The sequence below is a fragment of the Henckelia pumila genome, chromosome 3 (genome assembly GCF_033568475.1).
Source record: "Henckelia pumila isolate YLH828 chromosome 3, ASM3356847v2, whole genome shotgun sequence".
Taxonomy (NCBI): Eukaryota; Viridiplantae; Streptophyta; class Magnoliopsida; order Lamiales; family Gesneriaceae; genus Henckelia; species Henckelia pumila.
This window is the reverse complement of record NC_133122.1, coordinates 3,045,594-3,055,928: the sequence shown is the minus strand read 5'-3', so window position 1 is coordinate 3,055,928 and position 10,335 is coordinate 3,045,594. Positions and strand designations below refer to the sequence as shown.

Here is a 10,335-nt window from a genome sequence, read left to right as displayed (position 1 = left end):
ATCTCTTTTTCATTTATTTATCTTTTTTGATTATCTCAAAAAAGGGAGAATAAGATTGGTTAAATTAATTATGTTATTTAATTGAGAGGGAGTTATTTATTTAAATGTTTATGCTATTTTAATGCATATTTATTTCTCATATTTAACCAAGTTTTGTGATCATAAAAAAGGGGGAGATTGTTATGCCTTAAACGCATACAAATCTAGTATTGTGAGATTAATGTTTTTAATGCATTAACAAGTCTCAAAAATTATGTTTTGATGATTACAAAACTAGGTTAAGTGTTACTAATGATTTAAATTGATAAAATGCAGATATTAATTTGATGGATTAAAATTGAAGAACAAATCAAGAGTAACAATTTTCGAATTACAGAGTTCGGATGGTCCGAAGTATTTCCAGACTATTTTATTGTTTTGGAACAAGTTCGGATGCTACAAAGAAGCAGTTCGGACGATCCGAAGACCCGATCAGACGTTTCAATCTCTTTACGACGATTGAAAAGATTTGTCCAGAGACTTTGCTCGACAAGGGATTTAATGCAGCCGATCGGATGGTCCGATCTTAAGTTCTGATGATCCGAACAGTTCCACAGCCGCAAAAATTTGAATTTGAATCAGTACAGTTCGGAAGCTCCAAAAACAGGATCGGATTATCCGATCTGGCCCGTTTCAACACTATAAATAAAGGCATTCCGAGGCCAATTGAAGACACAACTCAAGCATTCATCCTCTCATCCTCTAAAGCACCATTTGAGCGATTCTTCAAGCATTCTAAGCCTATTTCAAAGTCCCTCAATATATATTTGTGTATCGAGTTGTATAAGTGCTTGAAAAATCCGAGTTGTATATACTCGAGTGTGAAGCCGAGTTTATCGGGTTGTTGTGGCTATCCTTGGAGCCCTTAAGGCCAAGTGTGTTGAGTTGTTGTAAGGATATCTTTGGAGCCCTCAAGGCCAAGAGACGCTGTGATCGTGTTGTCATTGTATCGGTTACTTGGAGCCATCAAAGCCAAGACGAAGTGCTAGTGATACCTTGGTTAATCGACCTTAACCAAGAAGGGGAGACGTAGACGATTTATCGTCGAACTTTCATAAACATATCCTCTCTTATTTATCTCTTTATTTAGTTTCCATCATTTACTTACCGCATTTATTTTAATTGCCCTAAGTCTTCTGCTTGCGTTTTTACAAAATTATTTTAAATTGCTAAAGTTGCCAATAGAACCTAATTCTCACCATTAGGTTCTAACAAATTGCAAGTTTGCCACGAAAACTATAAAAGCTGAAGTAAAATGCCATTTATATAAATTATGCAAAAAAAGTTTAATTTCGGATGCAACTTATTACTCACCTACAGACATCCATTAATGTTTTCACAAGAAAGTGCAACTCCGTACATTTAATCACGAAGCCTCCAACATGGTTAAATAGGTTCTTACCTATACAGTCGATTATCCAATAAATATTCCAATCCAAAAGACAAATAGAACAATAAGATAATGGAAGTAATCAACAAAACTCATTTCCTGAGACCAAACAATAAACGTATATTCAGAGAAAACTGATTGAATGGATGAATCGTCAAACCTGAATCATAAAAAATTAAATCTTCAAATGAGGAAGAAATTAAGTTTTTCGGAATTGGAAGAAAAAAAATCAGGCGGTGCGGTTGATTTAAATTAGTCGAAGAATTTAAAACAAAAAGAGGTTAAGTTAAAGAGTTTCTACCACGACTATCGTGTGGAGAAGTTTTCTTGTGGAAGACATACTGCATCAATGCTGTTGTGGGGGTGTTTTTTTTTTCGGTAATGAAAGTAAAAGAAACATAAGGTGGGGTTGATTTTCTTCCAAGCCCAAGAAGAAGCAAAAAACCATGCTTGATTTGTGAGAGTTTTGTTTCAGAGAATCTGATTTTTCGAATGTTCCATTTCAGATAGACTGATGAGTTTGAGTTAAGACAGGAGACAAAATAACGTGGGTTGAATTGATTTGGGAGAGTGGAAAACGATCCATCAACGTTGTGCTTTGATTTCGTCAATTAATCTTGAACACTACGATGAATCGATTATCGTTAAAAGAAAATATGAAACAAAACAGTCCTATATTTAAGAAAATCTAAGAAGGCCAAACATGAGAATTGAACCGTAAAAACTCTTGGCAGAAATACTCTTTGATGATGATTTGGGTGAGAGACAGATAACAAAAATATCAATCAATGTTTGTCTATATTTTGAGAGTGAAGAAAGAGAGTCTGAAACCATAAAAAAACGTGTAAAGAAAGGTATGAAGTGGGACGGTTTTTTACTCTCGTTGTGAGAATAGGAGGCAGATTTTGATTTTTTTTTCTCACACGGAATACATTTATTTCTCAGTAAAAAAATTAAGAAATTAATGAAAAATTAGAAAAAGTCATACCAATGCACCAATAAGTTAATATTAGGCCCACATCTTTAACATAATAGTAACAGATAGTAAGACACAATAAGAGATAATTTGGTGACTTTGTCTCAAGTTTCTTTTGATAAACTTATTTCATTATTAAAAAACAATTTAATAAAAAATACACATTTTGTTTATGTTTATAAGTTATTTTTCTTATATATTTTATGTATAAACAATATGTAGGTATTAATATTATTAATAAGAAATTTTAAAAATAATAAGTAAATAAAAAAAATTTAAATATCGAATAATATTAATTTTAACCGTGAAATTTAATTTTAAACCATATATAAATATAACCCAAACACCACAATAAAATACTGTCCTTGAATTTCAATTTTAATTTTAATGATCCGAATGTAATTTCGGATCTCATTTTTTAAAGATCCGTTGGATAACCCATATAAAAAAAATCTTTACGACCTTGAGAGCGAAATTGGTTTAAAAGCGCAAAAAAGAAGTCAGTTCCTACTCCCTACTGCGCCAGACTCATCGACACCGACAAACCCTTTGCCGTCGATTACGAGTTGAAAAATAGAACATCGATCGAGTCTCTGCCGTTCTAATTTAAGGTTAGTTTGCGTTGTTCTTCACTTTTGTTCTAAAAAAATCTGTTTTATTTATTAGGTTTTAATAATCGAAAACGATTCTATAGGAAATCATTAGTTCCTCTTTCGTCACAAGCTCGGGTTTGATTGGTTGTTCCAAAATTAGTGTTTTATGATTGATGAATATATTACAAAACGCAGTTTTGAAAACCTTACCAGTCATATGTTCTGTACAGGAATTGTTTCATAATTTATGTAAATAAAAGTGGTTAATTATCTGTTCTTGATATTGGTTAGTCAGTATAGCCTGGATTATTTTCCTCACAATTTCTAATTTTTTTAAAAACATACATGAAATATGCACATAAACTGGTTATTTACTTCATAAATTATGACGTTTCACTTCATAATAGGTCATTGTTTCTATATACTTCACTTCGTCCACCTATTATTTATTAAGACACTCGTTAGTATTACAAATATGCCTACATGCTGAACCTTGGTGCTCATCGTTGTATTTCATTTGTTCCACTTAGTATTGATCTGTTAAATTATGTGTTGTTAGTTAATAATAACAATATTTGTAGTCATGGATCTTAATAATTGTATTTCATTTGTTCCCTCAAAAATTCAAATTTTCTCGTGGACAAGTGTCCTTGGTAAGTTGCCGACTTCGGAGTTGTTGCAAAGAAGATGGCCCTCGTATGCTTTGAATCCGAATTGGTGTGTTTTATGCCGGGTGGGGGGGAAGCTCAAGATCACATGCTCATACACTGCTCTTTCACGTATGGATTGTGGTCAAGAGCGTTGGCGGAGTTGAGGCTAATGTGGATAACACCTCGACCTACGAAGGACCTGTATGCTACTGATTTGGCTCGACTGTTGGGTAAGAAGGGGAGAAAATTTTGGTCATTGGTGGTTCATGGTATTACTTGGTCGGTGTGGTTGGAGAGAAATGAAAGAATCTTCGAGGATAAAGAACAAACGGCGGAAGTGTGTTGGGAAAAGATTCAAATACGGATAGCTACGTGGAGTAGAGCGTTTAAAGATTTTCAGAACCTATCAATTTCGGATTTATTAAGGGATTGGTTGTTTATTTTCTGTTGATGTTTTAAGTTTTGATAGGATCTAGCACTACTGGCGGATGTCTTGTCCGCATTTATCTTGTAATTTCTTACATTATGATATAATATATTAAGTTTCTTATCAAAAAAAAATAATTGTATATTTTGACATAATCAATCAATTTATTTTTTTCACTTTTCTAGAAATCAACCTCATATTTCGATGATGAAGGCGATGATGACTAAAAAATGCTGGTTTCAAATAATTTGGAACAACGAGAAGTTAAAATGCCTGAAATTAAGGACAATGAAGTGTTGATCAAGGTGTGTGCAGTTGGTGTTAATAGAGGTGACATAACTGATGTGGCTACAACTGATGGCGTCTGCCCAGGCCTTGAATGCTCCGGAATAATTGAAGCAGTTGGAAGAAATGTTAATTGTTGGAAAGTTGGAGAAATGGTAATCTCTATCTCCCCCAAGATATGTATTACAGCATTATAAATTATGTTTTTCTCCTAACTTTCTTTTTACCCTAATGCTGACTGTTGGAGGAAGCTTTGTTTTTTTTAAAATAATATTATACATATATATATATTTAAACCAAGTACGACAATTTTATGATGCATTACATAAAATTGTGAATTTCAGGTTTGTGCCATTCTTGAGGGAGGAGGGTATGCTGAACAAGTGGCTGTACCGGCAAACTTTCTTCTTCCGTTACCTGATGATATTGATTTAGATGATGCTGCAGGCCTACCTTATGCATCATGTTGCTCACTCTTAGCTTTATTCAAATTGCATGGTCCCAATACGATCGAAACTAAAAAGATTTTGGTGAGAACCGAGACTAAAAGTTACTGAACGACGATTTAAACAAGTTATTTTAAAAAGTGATTTTGATTCCATATTTCTGTTTTGCGCGTGTTTATACCTAAATGTCGAAGTAAATGTCAGCCTTATGTTTATAATTTTTCTTTATTTTTGTCATCGAGGTAATATGTTTTGTTAAGTGATGACTTCTAGTTGTTTCGCCATTTGTATTTATTTACAATGTTGAGAGTATTTTGTTTATATTTTCTTTGGTTGCAAATTATCAAAGTCATTAACTAATTTAGACTCCTATAACTATAATATTTAGATTCGCGAAGGCACTAGCGGGATTGGTGCGTTGGCAATACAATATGCAAAGTACTTGGGCTTAAAAGTAATTGCCTCCACAGGTGACATTGTTTATTGCATTATAATCTTCAGCCGATTCTCGTTTCTGCAACAATTTATACTGACGTAATTTTCTATATTATTGCATATGCTCACCCTTGATGATATCCTAAGGAAGTAGCGACAATTTTTCAATTTGTCATCATTATGGTGCTGATTTTTGTGTCGATCACACATCAACAAACTTTGCAAGGGCCGTTATCGAGAAATCTGGGTGCGTTGGTAGGTTGCACCTATCCTTTATCCATTTTTTTTATAGGAAGCGATGTTATATTAGATGATAAACAATTATTAATTGCAAAAGGAGGACCAACAGTCCGCACATTAGACAACTATTTCTCGGTACATGTTAACAAAATATGCAACTCCAATCCCTTAATAAATTTGAAACCATTTTGCGGGTAAGGTTTCACCTATGCTTTATCCTTTTTTTTTATAGGAAGTGATATTGTATTAGATTATAAAAAATTATTAATTACATAACAAAAAGAGGACCAGCAGTTCGCACACTAGACAACTATTACTCGGAACATATTAACAAAATATGTAACTCCAATCCCTTAATAAATCTGAAACCGATAATTCCTTAAACTCAATATGCTTCCTAATCCATATCAAAGAAACCCATAACATAATCTTCTCCCAGCACGGCTCGACCACCTCTTTGCTATATCATAAAAATTCCTGTTATTTCTCTCCAACCAAACCGACCAACAAGTGCTGTGTACCACCACAGTCCATGAATTGTACCCCTTCTTCCAAGGCCACAACCAATATCATCATTAAATAAGTCCTTTGCCCTCGGAATTGCCCAAACCACAACTTCTCCAATTCTCTAAACCAAAGACGTCTCGTGAAAGGGAGATGAACAAAAATGTGGTCCTGGTTCACCTCATTTTGCCGGAACAATATGCACAAGCTCGAGCAATAGTCCTGGTTCACCTCATTTTGTCCTCATTATCACCTTTATCATAAAAGATTCATAACATAATTAAGTCCTATTAATGGAGATCCAAATGGAGATTACATAGAAGGATTTCCTATCGGCCCCTTTGTTTTTCACTTTAATCATGACAAATTCATAACTTAGTTAAGTCCTAATATTGCTTCTGTGATTATGCTAACGTTTCTTATCAAAACAGCATGTTAATTTATTCTAAATAGTATTTATACGATTCTATGTTGAAATTTTGAGCAGCCAATGTGTGTCAAGAATAACAAATTGTGGAGACATTTTTTTCCACAAGAACTTACATGAAATTCACCTTTTCAGGTGTTGATTTGGTTCTTGATTACGGAGCTTCCGATCTTCAGAGAAATGTTGATTGCTGTTGTATCTCGGGTAAGGTTGTCATTGTGGATTTGCATGGAATGGAATCTGGTAGTGTAGATCTTGCTATACTACAAGAAAAGCAGGTTGAAATTAAAGGTAAAAATTATCAGCTTCATTGTAATAGTGCTTATTCTTGGCGTAGAAAGGGTTACCCCAATTTTGTTTTAGTGTACGTTTTATTATTTTTGTAGTTACTATTTTCAGTTTTCAATCTACAATCCAAGAATTTCGGTTATAAAGCTTCTGTGATTACTGAACTGAGAACCCATTTGTGGCCTGCTGTTCTTCAACAAAAAGTTGTTCCTGCAATTGAGCATCGTTTTCCAGTGATTGAATCTCAGAAAGCTCTGAACCTTTTAAGGAAAGATGATAGTGCTGGGAAAAGTATTGTGCGTATGAATTTTGGGGAGACCAGTGGCCATCGTAAAATGTACTAAATGAATCACGTCTTATATCACAAATGCAAGGAAATTACACTCTGTTTTCCCCTTTTGCATCTAAACTGGGAACATCTATTTCACAGTTTTTTATGAGTTTTAATTTTAATTAATTCCATGTGCTTTTTTTACGAGGGAGAAGGGGATCGAACTTATTTTTATTTTAATGTGGTTCATGCTATACTTTGGGTTTGACCAATGATCACTTTCTGTCACATATTGGTCTTTGTAGCTGCTTGTTTTTGTTTGATTTGTGAAATTCAAATCAATTGTGCATCCAAGTGCCTTGTCTCAGTGTTTTTAGAAAGGGACCAACCGGTTCGACCGAGAACCAGTCGCTGGATCTGTTCGAAACTCCACCAAGAACCGGAAAACAGGTCTCACTGGTCAGAACCGGTCAAAACCGGTCAAAAACCAGTTGGACCGGTCAAGAACGGGGAAACCAGTTGGACCGGTTTTTCGAATTTTTTAATTTTTTTTTTAAATTATTTATTTTTTTTAAAAAAAACTTTAAATTTGATATTTTTTTATATATATGCATGATAATTTGAAATTTGTGCTTCATTAAAAATATTATTTGAATAATTATTGATTTTTTAAAAACTAAACAATTCATTATTTGAATAATTTATAACTATAATTGATATTTTAAATATATTTATATATTTATTTAGCTTTCAAACTGTTGGAGAACGCGGCGATCAGATCAATTATGATTGATACCCGGTGCAGCGGAAGTTTAAAATTTTTGTATGGAACGATTCCATAATAGGTATCAACCTTACGATTAAATTGTGTGTGTGTAAAAATTAAATAACGATTATAAATTTTTACCTCAATCTCGAATCGAGATTTTGGACACCAACAGATTGCTCTGCTCTTGTTGTATATCCCTGGAACTGATGGACGAACTGTTCTTCAATCAGGTCCACGAACGAATATTTAATCCCTCTGATAGATTGCACTAGAAAATCTATCAGAAGTTTCTACGAAGAGATTAACGAATTTGATCCGTTAAACCAGACTGCAATTCAAAATTCACAGACTGGATTTTACCGAGCAGAGGGGAGAGGGGTCGGCCACTTCAGAGAGAAAAACAGGGTTTTTTCGAAAATTGTGACCTTGTTGTGTGTAATTTCTGTACTGCAATAACTTATTTATAATGTAGGCCACTAACATCTTAGGGCCCATTAGTCATAAGTTTAAGCCCGACAAGCAAAGCCCGTATGTTCAAAAATTAATATAAAATTCATCGTGACTCCGATTGATAAACCGATTTCACCAATGTGCACAGAAACCATTTCTGCACCTTTTAAAGTCAAGATAAATTTTTCTGAATCCGAATTCAGTGGTTTCCAAAAATGTCCATCCCTATGTCATTTTAGGAAATCTTACTCCTCTACTCATAATTAAGAAGTCCAACTTCTTTGTTCATTAAATTTAACTCTTTAAATTTAACTATCTCAACGGGGATTAAAAATCCATTACACTGTGTGACCCTCAATGGTTCAGGGATACAGCTAGCCGTGGGCTCACAACTCCTTGTGACTCGAAACAACAATTTCCGACTTGCCCATCGAATCATGGTAAGAGCGCCTAGCAACATCGCCCCATGATTCCCTAGGTATCACTGATAGTGCCTACAAGAACTAATAGATTTTGGTTAGCATACAGTACGGTCCCTTCATCCATATATCCCGATCGAATCAACAACCATTGGTATATCGAGAGTCGTTCGAGATTCGATAACTATGCAATGCATCTTGAAGATCAAATAGTGACATCGCATGTGCTACTAAGAAACCATTTCTTAAATCACATCATGTACTCTGGCCAGAGATTCGTCACACTAATATCTCCTCAGATCGCATAGGATATCCACACTCGCAAGTATGTGGTGAATCCTTGACAACAAAGCATCGACTCCTATATGTGTTGTAATTGTACCCAATCCCGACACCTGATGACCCCAATAGAGTCGGTAAACGAGTCAAAGCACAGTACTAGCATATAGAGTCTCAATGATGTTTCAAGTAGTAAGGACTAATGGTGTACAACCAAAACCGCGGACTTTATCCACTCGATAAGTGATAACCACTTGGAAAGTCCGGATAGGGTAGTTCGATCATTCATCGTATGAATATCCATTTGCATGCTTCGAACATCTCTATGTTCCTTACCAATGAAACGTGGTACTCTGCATCGCAAATGCTAGTCTCAAACTCGAGCGATCCTTATCCTTATTTTCGGACGGCTCAATCGACTAGGAACAGTTTAGAATATACAGTGACTATAAGATGTGTTTCATGATAGACATCTCCATGTTCTACCACATCTTACATACACTATAGTATATTCAAGGTCTTTATCAAAACAACAATATTATATCACAATATAACAATATGAAGAAAGATAAAGTCATTGCCATTAATAAAAGTGTAAATTATATTAAACAAAAGATTGTTTATACAAAGAGTCATCAAAGCCCTTAGCCACAAGTTGGCTCACCGGGCACCCACTCTTTCAATCTCCCACTTGCCCTATAGCCAACTAGTCATACTACGTAGACCCATTGCTTCGCGATGTTTGTCAAATAATGGTCCTGGCAAGGGCTTAGTAAGTGGATCAGCGATATTGTCTGCAGAGGCCACTCTTTCGACAGTGATGTCTCCTCTTTCCACAATCTCCCGGATGATGTGGTATTTCCTCAGTACGTGTTTGGATCTTTGATGAGACCTTGGTTCCTTTGCCTGAGCAACGGCACCGTGTTGTCACAGTACACCGGGACTGGACCAACAACTTCAGGAATAACGCCCAACTCTTGGACGAAATTCCTCATCCAAACTGCCTCTTTAGCAGCAGCTGATGATGCAATGTATTCAGCTTCAGTGGTGGAATCCGCTGTGGTGTCCTGCTTGGAACTCTTCCAAGAGACAGCACCGCCATTGATCATGAACACAAATCCAGAGGTTGACTTCGAGTCATCCACGTCACTTTGGAAGCTAGAGTCGGTATAGCCTTCCAATTTTAGTTCTCTTCCTCCATATACCATGAACATATTCTTAGTCCTTCATAAGTACTTAAGAATGTCCTTCACGGCTTTCCAATGCATTTGACCGGGATTAGCTTGATATCTGCTCGTGACACTCAGAGCAAATGTGTTACGCCTTAAACGCAAATAAATCTCGAATTATGAGATTAATGTTTTTAATGCATTAACAAGTCTTATTTCTCTATGTTTTGATGATTAACAAAACTAGGTTAAAATGTTACTAATATTTACATTGAGCT

At 35.1% G+C, this 10,335-nt stretch overlaps 1 protein-coding gene across 1 annotated transcript; it reads left to right on the top strand.

Moving 5' to 3' along the window:
- The first annotated feature begins 4,305 nt into the window (after window positions 1–4,305).
- LOC140886607 (uncharacterized) lies at window positions 4,306–7,175 on the top strand. Its single transcript, XM_073293276.1, has 6 exons — window positions 4,306–4,515; window positions 4,705–4,890; window positions 5,195–5,276; window positions 5,389–5,496; window positions 6,548–6,703; window positions 6,812–7,175. The coding sequence occupies exons 1-6, from the start codon at window positions 4,306–4,308 to the stop codon at window positions 7,042–7,044; spliced, it is 975 nt and encodes a 324-aa protein (XP_073149377.1). The 3' UTR covers window positions 7,045–7,175.
- The last annotated feature ends 3,160 nt before the right edge of the window (window positions 7,176–10,335 follow it).

Excerpts from the sequence above, each read along its gene's own strand:
- LOC140886607 (XM_073293276.1), top strand. The coding sequence starts at position 4,306 with ATGCTGGTTTCAAATAATTTGGAACAACGAGAAGTTAAAATGCCTGAA. Across the intron at positions 4,516-4,704 it reads GTTGGAAAGTTGGAGAAATG|GTTTGTGCCATTCTTGAGGG; the intron begins GTAATCTCTATC and ends TGTGAATTTCAG. Across the intron at positions 5,497-6,547 it reads CGAGAAATCTGGGTGCGTTG|GTGTTGATTTGGTTCTTGAT; the intron begins GTAGGTTGCACC and ends TCACCTTTTCAG.